The sequence below is a fragment of the Dryas octopetala genome, chromosome 8, assembly GCF_963921425.1.
Source record: "Dryas octopetala chromosome 8, drDryOcto1.1, whole genome shotgun sequence".
NCBI lineage: Eukaryota > Viridiplantae > Streptophyta > Magnoliopsida > Rosales > Rosaceae > Dryas > Dryas octopetala.
In genome coordinates, this window is record NC_141373.1 from 4,282,727 (window position 1) to 4,300,219 (window position 17,493).

Below are 17,493 nucleotides of genomic sequence, written 5' to 3' on the forward strand. Positions count from 1 at the left end.
TCATGGGTTTTATTTTTTATTTTTTAATAGTATTATGTCCCTTATTGTAGGCATGGATTTAAGTGTTCTATTACTAAAGCTATAAGCCTCAGGTAGTGGGTTTAGATTGTGGAATAAGAAAATTAACTTTTGTTTATTTGTATGAAAATCAACTCTAATAGTAAAGAGTGTTTATGGTGTTCATATAATTGTCAAATCACTAAAGTTTAAATAATGATTGACTAGATGGATTACACACCATGTGTGTGATAGAATTTAGGGAAAAAGTGGGATAGAAGTTAGGGAGAAAGTGGGTTGAGTCATGAGTGGAATACAAAATGAATTGGATGAAATTACAATAGTGTCTTCGGATGAGTTTAGTGAGGGTGCATAGGATAAAGGTAATGAGTAGATTAGATTTAGGATTCAATTTCCTCCGATGTAAAAAGAAATTATAATAGTGTCTTTAACCAATGTTTACCAAAACTAATGTTTTTGAGGGACATGTGTAGTGTCTTGTAGGTGGAGAAAATGTAGGATATATTGTGAAGGTCAAAATATGTTTGTAATCCTTATTGTTTGAGTTAAGTTTTACTTTTGTAATTTCAATTGTATCAATTTCATCTATGTAATTTTTTAATAGTTACAAAATTTAAAATATACCCTTAATTCAATCAATTTATTCGAGATAAATAGCATATGTCATGCAGGAGTTGGTGTATTTTGAGTTTTTTAAGTAGTGTAGCTTCATCACCACATCTTCCTTTGAGATCAACTTCCTCTTGGAGATAAGACTTAAATGCATACTGCTTGCCAGAAGAAATCTCAGTGCACAAATTAGTAGTCCCAAATTGTCCCTGTCCTAATTTATGACCCAACGTGTAAAGATCATGAATGTTAGCAGTTTTATGATCCAAAATAATAAGTTTGGTTATCAGCACTTTGCCTCATGGGGTGTCATTCCTGGGACTAATGAGGATTATAAGTGCAAAGCTGCGAAATAGTTGGGTCCTCCACAAATATCTAAAAGGGATGCCGGGTCAAACGGGTAAGACTAAAAATGAAAACTCAAGATTTTTCTGGGGACGGAAATGAGAATTTGCAAAACGTGGGTTGCTTCTAAAGTTCTAATCAATTTCTCACTTGTGGGTCCTTTTTCTCAGATCTGTTACATGCCTACTAAAAAACTCCATTAAACGCGTGAATTTGCATTTCAACACTGAAACACGTAAAGGCAAATCTGGAGTGTCTCCGCTGTTTTGTTAGTACTTATTGGAGGAACGTCTCGCATTCTCACTTCACCTCTGTTTATCTATTCTTTTCTTTTTTTGGAAAAAAGGAAAAGAAGAAAGAGACTTTGAAATAATGAGAAAGGAAAGTGGAAAACTTTAATCATATCCAAATCACCTCCTATAGGCTATAACTTCCTTGATTTACTTAATTGATAAATCCCCTTCTTCTCTCCCTTCATTATTTTCCGTGAATTTTTCTGTTGACTTATATGTACGTACCTTATTAGCTGTAGCATTGTCGTAAAAATAATATAGAATTCCGCATCTTATGAAAAACACTAAATGAGATTTTAAGTATCTAAATTTTATCAAATCTGATAAAAGAGTGAGTCAGTGAAATTTTTCTCAAAATAATTCCAATATGATTGGAAAAAGGGAAATGAGTAAATACTAAGGCTTCGTTTGAGATTGCGGTGGAGGACCCAAAAGCTGTTGTGGATGACAATTCTCAATCACCTATAGCAGTTTTGGTGTTTGGTAAAAAAATAAAAAACTGCTTGACCCCACAATTCTCAACTTCCCACAGCAAAAACAGAAAGTAGGTTTCTAGGTGCTTTTGAAAGCTGCAGTGAATCACAACAATAATGAATATTTTATTTTACCCATAATACCCTTATTGATTTTTATAATTTTTATTTGTTTATTTTAAATTAAAAAATATATCCAGTGTTAATTATATTTTATATTGTGATAATTAATTATTATACTTTATTTGTATGATTAAAATTATAATATACCTAAAAAAATAATAGGCATACTTATTTAATAATGTTGTTCTTAAAAAAATTAATGCTAATAAAAATTTGTAGCCACAAATTTAAAAATAAGTAAAAAAAAACATTTTTGTTTTACCAAACAAATAAGTGAAAGACACTTTCAACATCATGTTCATTTTAGTAATTATACACAGTCACAATATTTTTACATTAACATTTACCAAACACTTTAATACTGTTTTTTGCATTCACAAAATTTTTGAAAACATAATTTACCAAACACTCAACTGCTTTACTTTACAGCTGACTTTACTTCACAGTTATTTTACTTCACATCTGTTTTTCCTCACAGCAATACCAAACTGTCCTAAATCATCCCCACTTACTTAAATAGTTAAATTTGATTATTAATGGTCAATAATTAATAATTAATCCTTTATATTTATTAATTGTAATGGAGGTGAGGCCATGAGGGTAACATGCTGGATTGCTGAGAGAGACAGCAAAAGCAAAAGAAAAGGAATATGAAGCCAGACAATATAGCCTAGCCTTTCGACCAAAAAAAAAAATTATAGCCTAGCCTTCTCTTTTGTCATTTTATATTGGTTTTTGCCTTGTCCATCTTATAAAACTCGAACTCTCTCTGCCTGCCGGAGAAGAGCTGAGTGAGTGCTTTGCATATAGCGGCCTGCACTCTGTCTTCTTTGGTTGTCCACCTCTCCCCTCTTTATAATATACACACAAATAAACAAAACCCCAAAAGAAAAGATCCAAAGAAATTAGGAGGGTAAGAGAGAATTTGGGTTTTGGGTTTACTCATCAGCTTGGAATTGCAGAAATGGAGAAGGAAAAGAAGTCTCCAGTGTCAGATGTGGGAGCTTGGGGCATGAATATTGTGAGCTCTGTGGGCATTATCATGGCCAACAAGCAGCTCATGTCCCCCCACGGCTTTGCTTTTGGCTTTGGTCAGTTCCTCTTCTTCTTCTTCTCCTTTAATCTATTTCCTGTGCTGTTTCTTTTGTTTTAGTTTCAGATCTGGAGTAGACATCTCAATTTCATAATTCATTTTCACTTCTCATCACCATTAATGGGTTGAAAGCATTTACCTTTATTGTCTTTCAATGAATTTTGGGTTTCTTTCTTCTTTCCTGAATTCCTTAATTTTCATCAGCTTCATCTAATTGACTAATTTAATGACCTGAATAGGTGGTAGAAATTTGCAGTCTTGCAGATGCCATTATTCTGAGGATGAACCCCATTTTCTCATTTTTGTTTTGTTGATTTATTGTTTTTGGCCACTTATTTGATACAGAAGGATCCAAAATTCATTTTAATTCCAATTAAATATTCCATGTGCGCTTGGACTCATTATTCAACTCATGGTCACTTGGTCAGCTTTTGTTCTGGCCAGCCTTTTTTGACTTATCATCATCCACTGTAGTGCTATGCGTATGATGGTCCCATTGAAGGTGTTTGCTAGAACACGCCTATGGTCACACAGACATAATTGAGTTCTTTGGTAAATTGGTTTTTCCTGCAATTGATGAAATTTTATTCTTTACAGCTACAAGTTTGACTGGCTTCCACTTCTCTGTTACTGCATTGGTTGGCCTGGTGTCAAATGCCACCGGTTACTCTGCATCAAAGCATGTTCCTTTATGGGAACTTATTTGGTTCTCACTTGTAGCCAATGCTTCCATCACTGGGATGAACTTGAGCCTCATGCTTAACTCTGTTGGATTTTATCAGGTGCATATATCAGTTTATTAGTCTTACCATTTTCTTTTGAAGCACAATTAGGCTCAATTACTCATCTGACCTTCTTCATTGGTATTATGGTGCAGATATCAAAGTTGAGCATGATTCCTGTGGTATGTGTGTTGGAATGGATTCTCCATGGAAAACAGTTTTCAAGGGAAGTCAAGATAGCTGTGGCAGTGGTGGTTGTAGGTGTGGGTATATGTACAGTCACTGATGTGAAAGTCAATGCTAAAGGCTTTATCTGTGCTTGTGTGGCCATCTTGTGTACATCTTTGCAACAAATTGTGCGTATTTCTCAAATTTTCTCCTCCTTTTGATTATATACATACCATTACTCTGAGTGTAGGCATAACAACCTTGAAATGATTGCTGATCTGGGACTTTCTTGTTCTTTGAGTAACAGTCAATAGGTTCCCTACAGAAGAAATACTCAATAGGCTCTTTTGAATTGCTCAGCAAGACAGCTCCAATCCAAGCTCTCTCCCTTCTTATTCTCGGTCCATTCATCGATTACTTTCTTACTGGCAAACTTCTTTTAGATTACAAATTGTCTACTGGTGCATTTGTAAGTGCTTCTTATGCAGCCTATTTGATCTTAATCTGCTTATGAGTTTATGAGGAAACATATTTCTAATGATCTTCTGTGCAATGTGTGCAGTTTTTCATACTACTCTCATGCTCCCTAGCAGTATTCTGCAACATCAGCCAGTACCTCTGCATCGGACGATTCTCAGCAGTCTCATTCCAGGTTTTAGGCCACATGAAAACAGTATGTGTCCTGACATTGGGGTGGCTACTCTTTGATTCAGAGCTCACATTTAAAAATTGCCTTGGAATGGCTCTTGCTGTTCTTGGCATGGTAGTGTACAGTTGGGCTGTGGAGGCTGAGAAGCAATCCAAGGTCCTCCCTAGTACTATGTCAGAAGAGGATCTGAAACCCTTGAAGGAGGGAATAGCAGAGAGTCCATTGAAAGAAGCGGAGTTTGGCGAGTCTAAAGCATAGGTTACCGTTATTTTCTCAGGGCAAAAGCATTTTCTTGGATTCAGTTTATGTTCTCTTCATTAATCTATGCTACAGAAACATCTGAGATAAGCACATGGCTTTGACATTCATCTGCTCATCCAGCACAGGCTTTTTACACCATCTAATTCTATTTATTCACAAAAATGTTTAATTTTTTTTTCTCTATTTATTTTGGCAGAAAGCAATTAATAATGATGTTTAGGCTGAACCATTTTGTGGATGGTTGTAAAAATATTTTGTATATGCACTTCAGTATTGAGAGAAAAAGTACAATTAATGCTTTATTTCTTTGTTCATTGAGTTGTAGCCAATATTTGGAGTAATCATTTGTGGATGGATGCACTAATTCTTGAAGGGCATGCCCTACGCTGCATTTTCTTACCATGAGGCGGGTCTCAAGTTTTGTGGGTCCTATCTCATTGTGAGAAGATGCTCTATCCCATGCCTCTCATAGAAAGTCTCTTACAACCTGTCTATATACCTCAGGCTTTAAAATAAACTCATAATATGTGTGGTCATCATCTTCGATGGTAATTTTATGCTATAAACTTGTGTAAATTATAAAACATGTTAATTATGCGAAGCTGTACTTTTTTTTTTTTTTTGGGCAAGGGATGCGAAGCTGTACTTGAACACTAAAATTTCAGCCAATTTTGAAGAGGAAAAGTGATCAGCAATTTTGTACTTTCTAACCATCGCCTTTTGACATGAGTTCGTTACTCGTTAGTGTCCAGTTATACACTTTACCTTACACTCAGTTGTCGGCTGCCTGAATTCTTTGTTGCTCTAAAAAGTAATAAATAAATAAACAATTAAAAGAGTCAGAATACATGTGAATGCCCGTATCTAAATTTATTGCTTTTAATTTAGGAATAATTGAATCTAAAGAATATTTATCAGAATATGCCTGTACTATTTGCTGGCTAGTCACTTTTAATATTAATTGTATTGAGGGCGGAATTTCGAGTCGATTCTATTTTTGGATCTACAAGGGATTCAACTATTCAAGCTAGTAGTACCGTGATAATGCTAGTAAGGCAATTCGAGATTGAGTGGCTACCATACATGTACACCAGCTAGTCAGCTACATTTTGACCACATCTTAGATTTATCGCAATAAATCCTTATATAATATATAAATATCAAGTAAATTTTCATGTAACAAGTGTATACGACTATTGTATTTATCTTTCTCATTACGTGTTAGGTCACGTGATGAAAGAGATAGACACATAGACTACATACAGACTACATACACTCGTGATAGGTAATTATTTTTCCTTTTATGAGAAATGTATATAAATTGAAGTTTCAGACACGTTTTTTTATTTTCTTTAACGAATTTATGTAGGGGAGAATTGAGTTTATCCATTGATAATTTCTTTAAAGTGGGGATAAGATATTCAATGAGTCTCAAGGAGGCAGCTAAGATAGGCAGCTGGTTATATTTTCCCGCCCCAGGAGAAAAATTTCTGGATCTGCCAATGATACTCATCATGGTTGAGAAAAGCTCACTATTCTCTTCATTATCAAATGTCACCAAAACCAGGAACAAATGAAGTAGAATTAGAAACTTGATTTTGTGAAAATGGGAATGCCAATTTCATCTGCATCCATCGATGACGTCCCTTTCTGAATGCAGTTGTGAAATCACCATTGTTGGTGAGCCTCAATATTCCAAAAAGCAAACACCCTAAATCTCTATCCCCTGCAACTCTCTGTGTTCTTATCTTCATTCAAGAAGAGACAGAGGAACTAGATAAGGTACAGATAGTTTTTGTACTTCTTTCATGTTCGCTGCAAAATCAACTTTAATTGCGACTTACAGTTTCTTACTTGCTTCCTAATTACCTAAGAAATGAGAGAACAGTAATCAAATAGAAATTTGATTATGATATCGATCTAATCCAATTACACATAAACCCTTTATAGAAAATGTACTAGATTCATGCACTGAATTTGCAATCCAGAAAATGAAAGATGAAGTTATTTCAGTACTTTTTAATAAAATAAAAAAAGGAGAAAGTGACAATGGTGAAGTGAATAACAAGTTTAGACTTTGGATTTGTCAACGTGTATAAAGAGATCTAAGGAAACGTGTACAAAAAGAAAGGTACTATATAATGAAATGGATCTCTTATCAGATATTTCAAAATTTGTATATTCAAATATAATTTCATCACCTAGTTAATAATGCTAAATTACAGTCTTAAATGTTACATTGTCATATTGTCTGGCAAGAGAATATTATTTAATATATAGTTATACACACACAAACATCAACGGCAATGTTTTCGTGTTTGATAATGTAAAAATGTTATATTTTCAAATCATTAATCAAATTTATAATTAATCTTGTGAAATCATAATCATACATGAATATGAATATACGGTCTTAATTGAAAGTTTAACAATAAAACAAGACAAAGACAACTAAAAAAAATAATAATTCCAAGAACAAAGATGGGGGTATTAATTAATGATCCCTACCCAAAAGATGGGGTGCATAAATTTATTTGATTAATGATCACTAATTATGATATTTATTAATTAGATAAAGAGATGAATGAGAGAAACATGCAGCTGGTTGCTGAGAGGGAGAGAGGAAAAGCGAAAGAAAGGAATATGAAGGCTGCAGCCAATAATATCATATGCATGCATGTTTTTTGCCCTGTCTCTGTTATAAAACTCAAGCACTACTTACTCCACTGGGGCTCTGCCTCTGCAGAGGAGTTAACTAAGTGATAATCAAGGAATTAAAGAGAGCATTTGGAATATTTGCAAATGGAGATCAAGGAGAGAAAATCATCTTTTGAAGTGTGTGATTTAGGAGCATGGTGTATGAATGTTGTGAGCTCGGGGGGCATTGTCATGGCTAACAGGCAGCTCATGTCCCCCCATGGCTTTGCTTTCGCCTTTGATCGGTTATTCGTCTAGCTAGATTCTTCATTTTTAACATCATTTAGTCATGAGTTAGTGCCATAAAATATGATTATTATTATCATTAAACCTTGAAAATGATTTCATTTCAATACAATAAAGGGATTTTTGATTCATCACTTTTGTAATTGCCATTATTTAATCTCCATATTCTATCCCATGAAATTTATTGCATTACAAGTGTGCATAACATTAGGGATCGATGAAGTATAGTGGGACCAGATTAACTAATCAAATTATATGGTAGCTAATGTATCGATTAACAACTGATCATAATATTAGATTGTAACAAATACACATTAACGCACATAATATATGTTATCCTCATAAAGAGTGGTCTCCATAAGTACATAACATTACTCAGATGAGGATCACAAATCACTATATATGGTACAATTGCAGTGCCAAATAGCTTAACAGAAAACATATATAAAACTATTTTTACAACATTTTTTCTATCACATTGGTATCATATATTTATGGATGTGAGAGCAAACAAATTAGGATCTCATTAGAGATGTTTGCAAGAGCATATATTTAGTAATTAACTTGCTTAATTTCCTGCAGCTACAACTTTGTGTAGCTTCCACTATTCTGTGACCACATTGGTTTGTTTGGCGTCAAATGCCGCTGGTTACTCTGCACCGAAGCATGTTCCTCTGTGGGAGCTTCTTCGGTTCTCAATTGTAGCCAATGCCTCAATCATTGGGATGAACTTCATCCTCATGCTAAACTCTCCAGGATTTTTTCAGGTGCATATGTCATTTTGTTGGTCCTAACTATGATATTAGTACTCCACGCGAGTGTAAGCGACTGTAAGTCATTGATATGTGTAAATACTACAGTCAGAGTTAGTCATACACACATCAACAGCTAATAGTCGCTTATAAATCTTAAGGCTAGATATTCACTGCCAATATGGGATTACAGATCTCCAACACTAACTGGTATTATGGTGTGTAGATATCGAAGTTGAGCTTGATTCCTGTGGTGTGTGTGATGGAATGGATTCTTCATGAGAAACAATTTTCAAGGAAAGCCAAGATGGCTGTGGCAATGGTGGTTAAAGGTGTGAGTATCTGCACAGTGACTGAAGTGAAAGTAAATGCTAAAGGTTTCCTCTGTTCTTGTGTGGTTGTCTTGTGTACATCCTTGCAACAAATTGTGTGTATCACTCAAATTCCTCCTCCTTCCTTTGGATTATATTTACTATGAATGTGACTCTGACTTCGTGTTCTATTTTTTCTTCTTCTTTTTTTTTTTTTTTTTCCCTGAGGAACAGTTAATAGGGTCTTTACAGAAGAAATACTCAATGGGGTCTTTTGAATTGCTCAGCAAGACAGCTCCAGTACAAGCTCTCTCCCTTCTTGTTCTTGGTCCATTCGTTGATTACTACCTTACTGGCAAACTATCAAGTTATAAGTTGTCTTCTGGTGCATTTGTAAGTCCTTATGTACTCTCTCAAATTTCCTTTTTTGCATGCTTGTAGCCTATTTGATCTTCTTGTGTTCTTCTGACGTTCTAATGAAGTTGTGCTAGATATGCATCGTCGACTTAATATACATTAATTGATAGCACATTCCCTAACAGTTTAAACTTTTAAGCTCTAGTGATTACCTAACACGATATTAGAACATTAGTTTGCAAAATGTCCTGCTTTCAAAACCATCAATTCCCATTTCCCACGTTTATGCTGGTTTGCATTTTTTTGGCTCTTCACGTGCAGAATATGTAAGTTTAACTTTGTACATCTAAAATACACACACACACAGCCAAACAAATATGTTGTTCAATGTATGGTTATTCTATAAGCACAATAAACACAAGTTACTGACCTGATGATGCCATGGTGATTGCAGGGGATAAGCAGCAAACAAGATGCACGCCAAGTGCTTGTCTGTTAGTCTGAGTGCACCAGTCTTCCAACCAACACAGTCCTTGAAAAGCTTCACTCGAGAGGGGCAGTGGTCTAAATGCTTGGTCAGTCTGTGTGGTCAGGGACCTGTGCTATATATAGGGTCTTGATTTCGAGTGTCCTCCCACTAAGGTAACTCTTATCAATCCTAGTTAGACTCCTATATAAAGACTTGCTTATGATTGTGTCCAGCTGTTAGCTAATAGCATAAACAACTAAGTAATCCTAGTTCATATAGGTTTAGGATACCTAATGAATTATGAACTAGTTCTGTATTGATGTGAACTCCTGTTACTTGCTTCTCAAGTTTAGCATTTAGTTGATTATCCAAATAGGACAATACCAAAGTCCATAAGGGTCTTACATTCTCCCACTTGGACTGGTATTGTTCTTAATCGACCGATTCACTAATAATTCAGTAAGTAACCTGTAGATGCGCTGGAGTGATCAACCATACTCTAACTTAGACCAACTTAGTCAAGACATAAATCCTTGAACATTAGACCATGAGAGGTACTCGGACAACTGTTGTCTGAACAACTCATAATCATTAATGTCCAACCTTATATCTCACCTTAGTCATTACTGGACATAAGAATGAAATGAGTTTGCAAAGCTGATAACAATTCTGAAATTTGCAAACTTGGTCCTAATGTATGTATTGCGAAACTAGATGCAATACTCTTAACTTTTTAATAAGATAGCTGTAGATAGACAAAGTGATGCATAATCATTATTTATGGTATGCATGCTTATACCAGATTATGCAACTGTATTTGCATATTATCTTCGAAAAAACATAAACTGAAAATTAAAACAAATTTCTATTGTTAATAAATCAAGCTTACAAACTGAAAATTATGATAGCTTAATTTCTAAAATTCATAACACTAAACCTGTAAGAAAACAGCACCAGTAATAAACATAGAAAATAACTCCCACTCTTCTCATGGCTCCCACTCAATTGCAGCACCAAATTCTTCAAATACTCCCATATTTCTGACATGTCTTTTGAAAACTCCCACTGGTAATGCTTTAGTAAAAGGATCTGCCAGCTGATCTTGAGTACTAACAAATTCAATTTGTAACTCACCTTCTCTCACTTTTTCTCTAACCAACAGAAACTTGGTTCCAATATGCTTGGACTTGGATGTTCTTTTACTATTCTTAGAAAAACTCACTGCACTACTGTTGTCACAGTATATCTTTATGGGATCAGCTATAGTTTTTATTACCTTGGTTTCTATCATGAAATTCTTTAGCCAAATAGCATGGATTGATGCCTCATAGACTGCCACATACTCTGCCTGCATAGTAGAAGTTGTAATCAACGTTTGTTTAACACTTTTCCAAGAGATTGCAGCTCCACCAAAAATAAAAACATATCCAGTAGTTGACTTCAAGCTATCTTCACACCCTGCAAAATCTGAATCAGAATATCCAATTAGCTCTAGATTTTCAACCCTCCTGTAAACCAGCATGTGTCCCTTTGTTCTTTGTAGATATCTGAGGACTTTCTTGCCTGCAATCCAGTGTGCTTGACCTGGATCAACTTGATATCTGCCTAACATTCCTACAGCAAAAGCCAAATCAGGCCTAGTACACATTTGAGCATACATCACAGATCCTACAAGTGATGCATAGGGCTTGTCTTTCATGAATGATCTCTCTTGATCATTTGTGGGGCATTGGTTCTTACTGAACTTATCTCCTTTTGACATTGGTGAATCACCAGGCTTGCAATTTACCATGTCAAACCTCTTAAGTACTCTTTTAATGTAAGCTTCTTGCGATAAGGCCAGTAAAAAATTCTTCCTGTCTCTCTTGATTTCAATTCCCAACACATACGAAGCCTCTCCAAGATCCTTCATTTCAAAATTTTCCGATAAGAAAGTCTTTGTTTCAAATAACAGTTTCTTGTTGCTGCTGGCCAGTAGGATATCATCCACATAAAGCACTAGGAAAATGAAAGCACTCCCACTCAACTTTAGATATATGCATTCATCTGATGGATTTTCTTGAAAACCAAAAGATGTGATAATTGAATCAAATTTAACATACCACTGTCTTGATGCTTGTTTGAGTTCATAAATGGATTTTCTTAATTTGCAAGCCAAATGTTCATTGCCTTCCTTTATGAAACCTTCTGGTTGAACCATATAGATTTCTTCTTCAAGCTCTCCATTTAGAAAAGCAGTTTTGACATCCATTTGGTGCAATTCCATGTCAAAATGTGCTACTAGAGCCATAATGACTCTAAATGCATCCTTACTTGATACAGGTGAGAATGTCTCATTGTAATCAATCCCTTCCTTTTGTGTGAATCCTTTAGCCACTAACCTTGCTTTATATCTCTCTATGCTTCCATCAGGGTTCTTCTTTGTTTTAAAAATCCACTTACAACCTACTGCTTTAAAACCTTGAGGTATCTCAGTCAATTCCCACACTGCATTCTCATACATCGATCTTATCTCTGCTTCCATTGCATCGAGCCACTGTTTAGAATTTGCATTGTTTACTGCCTGTGTGTAGTTTCTCGGGTCTGTTTCTTCTCCAACATCAAATTCAACTTCTTGCAAATATAGTATGTAATCACTTGACAAGGCCGACTTCCTTTGCCTAGTAGACTGTCTTCTAGGTATCTCCACAATCTGCTGTACATCCTGAATTTCTTCTATTTGGGCTGCCAAATGGTTTTGAGCTTCAGCAGGAAAATTTTCAACATCACAATCTTGTTGAGGTGTTAAAATTTCCTGATTATTTGATGCAACAATAGTGTGATCTGGAATTGAGAAACTTAATTCTAAATTCCTATCCTGAAATTGTTTGTCATCAAAAGGTTCTTCTAATTCAAAATCATCTGATTCATGCTCATTTGATGAGACTGATTCATCAATAAACCTTGCAGTGTTGGTTTCTACAATTCTTGAACCAAGTGAAGGACAATAGAACCTGAATCCTTTTGATTTTTCTGGATAACCAATGAAAAATCCACTTGTTGTTCTAGAATCCAACTTCTTTATTTCAGGATTATACAATTTTGCTTCAGCCTTGCAGCCCCATACATGCAGATGAAGTAGCTTAGGTTTTCTTCCTGTCCATAATTCGAATGGGGTTTTGTTCAAGATCTTGCTTGGGGCCCTATTTGACACATAGTTTGCAGTTTTCAAAGCCTCTCCCCATAGAAACTTAGGCAATCCAGCCATGCTCATCATACTTCTTACCATTTCCATAAGGGTTCTGTTTCTCCTTTCAGCAACACCATTTTGCTGGGGAGTCCCAGGTGTGGTGTATTGAGCTCTTATGCCATGCTGCTGTAAATACTTTGCAAAAGGTCCTAGATGTTGTCCAGCTTCACTATATTTTCCATAGAATTCTCCTCCCCTGTCAGACCTAACAATTTTGATTTGCTTCCCAATCTGTTTTTCTACTTCTGTTCTGAAAATTTTGAAAGCATCCAAAGATTGTGATTTTTCGGATATCAAATACAAAGTGCAAAATCTGGAAAAATCATCAATGAAAAGAATAAAATATGAATTCTTGCAGATGGTGGGTGTCGAAAAAGGTCCACATATGTCTGTGTGAATAATCTCAAGTAACTCACTGCTTCTTGTTGCACCTTTCTTTCGAAAACTAGAGGTTTTTCCTTTTATACATTCAACACAATCCCCAAAATCTGAGAAATCAAGGTCTGGAATAATATGTTCTTTAATTAGAATTTTCATCCTTTCTTTGGATATGTGTGCCAGCCTTTTATGCCATAAGATAGCAAAACTTTCAGTTGTCCTTGTTCGTTTGTTTGCAGATAGAATATGAACATCTTTTGTTTCAGTACTTTGTAATTTCCAGTGATCATTTATTAGCACAGCAGAACCAACAATAGTAGAATCATAAAACAAATCCAAACTGTTCTTATTGATTGTAAATTCAAAATGTTTCCTGACTAATTGAACCACTGAAATCAAGTTCCTACTTAAAGATGGGATTACAAAAACTTCATCTAAAACTAAGACAAAACCAGATCCTAATCTAATGCTAACAGCTCCTACGGCTTTGACTGCTACTTGCATCCCATTGCCTACTCGAATCATGACTTCATCCTTCCTTGGTGTTCTCCTTCTTGTGATACCCTGCAAAGAAGTTGCAATATGTATGGGTGAGCCTGTATCAATCCACCAAGAATTAATAGGAGAGTCAACTAAATGAACTTCCAAGTAAAAACAATGAAAACTACCTTTCTTAGTCATCCAAGCCTTCCATTTCTCACAGTCCTTCTTAAAATGACCTACTTTATGACAATGAAAACACTTAAATGTTGTTGTTTTCACTGCCTTAAGGCCATTAGGAGTGGATTTGGAACTGTTAGCACTATGGTCTATGCCTTTTGATCTTGGCTGAAAATCCTTTTTGTTGTTTTTGAATCCTTTCCTTCCACCATTAGCCTTCTGCATGAAATTGACATCCATGACTGCCTTTCCCTTTTTTAATTTCTCCTCTACCTTAACACAATTGCCAATCAAATCATTGAGGCTCCATTTTTCTTGAAGAGCACTGTAGATGTCAGTTAAATGCTCATATTCATGTGGTAGAGACATTAGGACTTGATGAACTATAAACTCATCTGCAATAGGTATTTTCAAGGCTTTCAACTTAGCCCCAGTGTCAATAAGAGACATGATATATTCCCTCACACTTCCTGTCCCATCAAATTTCTTATTTGTCAGGGTACACATTTGATTGCTTGTCTCAGCCTTTTCAGATTCCTTATATTTCTCACCAATAGACTCAAGATAGCCCTTAGTTGTGTCATTGTCCTCAATTCCCCCTTTAACTATATCTGCCATGTTTCTTTTCATGATCAAAAGTGACATTCTGTTGGCCTTTTCCCATTTATCAAACTTAGCCTTTTCATCTCTGCTGCTGGCAGCTGTCAGTACAGGTGGTTTATCTTCCCTCAATGCCAAATCCAAGTCATTCAGGCCTAGTACAATCTCAATATCTTGTTTCCACTTTTTGAAATTGTGGCCATTCAGAGGCTCAATGCTTGAAAAACTTAAAGATGCTGCATGTAAAACCTCAATGAATGAAAAGATACTAAAAAACTTTGATTATAACAAATATGATAAAATCATATCCGAAACTGAATGTGTTCTTTTAGTACATGGAACTTATTTGGTCTGTCCATGTAATAAAGAAAACATATAACCATATCATGTTTCCATCCTTTTATGAGAACCCTTGTTTTGGATATGCTCCTGCAATTTGTCCAGCAGAAAGCATGACCAAAAGAAGAAACTGGTTCCATAATTGGATGTCACATGTCAATTCTGTATTGTAGATGTTCATGACTGAAATTTTATTATACATATATGAACACCTAAAATATGCGGAATTGTCTGTATGTGATTTTGAAAAACTGATGTATTGATCACAGAACTTAGCATGCAGAAGGATTTATTATATCTGTCATGATGAGTGCTGATGATCAAAATATATTCAATCACAAACTGATGATCATTTGGAAAAAACTTTATTTAAACTTATGTATAATGAATTACTGATTCTGATGAGTAAAGAGAGTGTACATATACAAATAAACAACAAGCAATCATTTATTTATGGCAGATAAATAACAAACTATAACATGCATATTAAGCCAAACCTATAATCTACGCATGTTGTCCAGAATCAGATGGAATAATAAATAACTAAGCATATGAACTTATAGTGACTCAAGTATAGAAAAAACCTTAAAGATTAAAAGAGAACTGAATTCTGTTGACTGAAATCAATGACAACCTTAAAGTCTGATTTTATTTAACTGTGTGTTTGAGTAAGCTCTGATACCACATGTAAGTTTAACTTTGTACATCTAAAATACACACACACACAGCCAAACAAATATGTTGTTCAATGTATGGTTATTCTATAAGCACAATAAACACAAGTTACTGACCTGATGATGCCATGGTGATTGCAGGGGATAAGCAGCAAACAAGATGCACGCCAAGTGCTTGTTTGTTAGTCTGAGTGCACCAGTCTTCCAACCAACACAGTCCTTGAAAAGCTTCACTCGAGAGGGGCAGTGGTCTAAATGCTTGGTCAGTCTGTGTGGTCAGGGACCTGTGCTATATATAGGGTCTTGATTTTGAGTGTCCTCCCACTAAGGTAACTCTTATCAATCCTAGTTAGACTCCTATATAAAGACTTGCTTATGATTGTGTCCAGCTGTTAGCTAATAGCATAAACAACTAAGTAATCCTAGTTCATATAGGTTTAGGATACCTAATGAATTATGAACTAGTTCTGTATTGATGTGAACTCCTGTTACTTGCTTCTCAAGTTTAGCATTTAGTTGATTATCCAAATAGGACAATACCAAAGTCCATAAGGGTCTTACAGAATAGGGCTGCAAGGATGGGCATCAGGTGTTATCTTGATATACATTAATGTTGATTATGTCTGTATTCTCTAACAATTTAAGTTTTCGGGGTCCATGGTTGTCTAACAACTGCGAATGTGTATGCAGATTTTCATGCTACCCTCATACTCTATAGCAAAAAGCAATAGCAAGATATACATTACTGGCCCGAATTTCGGTCCAATAATTGTCTAACATCTACGAATGTGTGTGCAGATTTTGATGCTACTCTCATCCTCTATAGCAGTATTCGGCAAGGTTAGTCAGTACCTCTGCATTGGACGCTTCTCAGCAGTCTCATTCCAGGTTTTAGGCCACATGAAAACAATGTGTGTCCTGACATTGGGGTGGCTACTCTTTGATTCAAAGCTCATACTTAAAAACATGCTTGGGATGGCTCTTGCTGTTATGGGCATGATAGTTTACACTTGGGCTGTGGAGGCTGAATGATCAAATGAATGCTAAATCCAACCACCTCCCTAATACGAACACAATCTGTCAGAAGTGGATATGAAACCACTGATCGATTCCAACTACATGATCCCATTCGGGTGAATGGCCATTGATTTGAAAGAGAGGATATATAGTAAATAGAAATTCTCTATTCTGGAATATTGTATAATCATACATGAATATGAATATACGGTCCTAATTGACAGTCTAACAATTAAACAAGATAACAAAATTAAAAATATTCAATTAGGTCGAAATTAAATAAATTCCAAGAACAAAGATGGGGTACATAAATTTAGTGATAAGAAAAGGAATTAAAGAGAGCATTTGGAATACTTGTAAATGGAGATCAAGGAGAGAAAATCATCGTTAGCTGATCAAATTATATGATGGTGGAAGCATGTTGACAAAGTGTTAAAATCAAAGGGCCGTAAAATTACTCCTCAACATCCAAGTTCAATCTCCCTTCCCTATGAAAAAGAGGCCCTTTTACATCTTTTGACTATTGCGCTAAAATTTTTTATGAGAAGCCCTCTCTTTTTCTTGGATTCTGATTCGAATTGGGCCTAGTCTGCGAGCGTAGTGACCAAGCCATCAGGATTGACATGGGGATGAGAGCGCACAATGACCATGTTGCTGGTGGGGTTGACAAAGACGCATGGGGGATTGCGTGGGTAGGACTCCACGAGCCAGATGATAATGGGGGTGTTGTAGATGATGCCGAATCTAGCTATCGTTGAGAGAGAGAGAGAGAGAGGAATAGATCAAGGGAGGAAGCCAAATGACATGATCCCCTAGCATTACCCATATTAACAAATTCAAAATTTAATTATTGCGCAAAAACCTACACACCATTTGTTCGTATGATTAATCATCTGGGCATAACGACAAGTCACACAAGGCTTAACATCATGTCGTTTGGGCCTAGACCCAAAAGCTAAGCCCCCGCTAGGCTCCGGCCTCCTAAGCCTTGACCTTCTAGGCTCCGGCCC

General features: G+C 35.7%; 1 protein-coding gene and 1 pseudogene across 1 annotated transcript; both read left to right on the forward strand.

Moving 5' to 3' along the window:
• Positions 1 to 2,542: 2,542 nt before the first annotated feature.
• Positions 2,543 to 5,068, forward strand: LOC147276229 (UDP-rhamnose/UDP-galactose transporter 2-like). Its single transcript, XM_086253426.1, has 5 exons — positions 2,543 to 2,952; positions 3,552 to 3,736; positions 3,832 to 4,032; positions 4,152 to 4,313; positions 4,407 to 5,068. The coding sequence occupies exons 1-5, from the start codon at positions 2,826 to 2,828 to the stop codon at positions 4,749 to 4,751; spliced, it is 1,020 nt and encodes a 339-aa protein (XP_086109552.1). The 5' UTR covers positions 2,543 to 2,825; the 3' UTR covers positions 4,752 to 5,068.
• Positions 5,069 to 7,556: 2,488 nt separating this feature from the next.
• LOC147276230 (UDP-rhamnose/UDP-galactose transporter 3-like) lies at positions 7,557 to 16,562 on the forward strand (annotated as a pseudogene).
• The last annotated feature ends 931 nt before the right edge of the window (positions 16,563 to 17,493 follow it).

What these genes read in the sequence shown, in the direction of transcription:
- LOC147276229 (XM_086253426.1), top strand. Translation starts at nt 2,826, where the DNA reads ATGGAGAAGGAAAAGAAGTCTCCAGTGTCAGATGTGGGAGCTTGGGGC. An exon ending in ACTCTGTTGGATTTTATCAG is followed by an intron (nt 3,737 to 3,831) that starts GTGCATATATCA and finishes ATTATGGTGCAG; the next exon opens with ATATCAAAGTTGAGCATGAT. An exon ending in AATTGTCTACTGGTGCATTT is followed by an intron (nt 4,314 to 4,406) that starts GTAAGTGCTTCT and finishes CAATGTGTGCAG; the next exon opens with TTTTTCATACTACTCTCATG.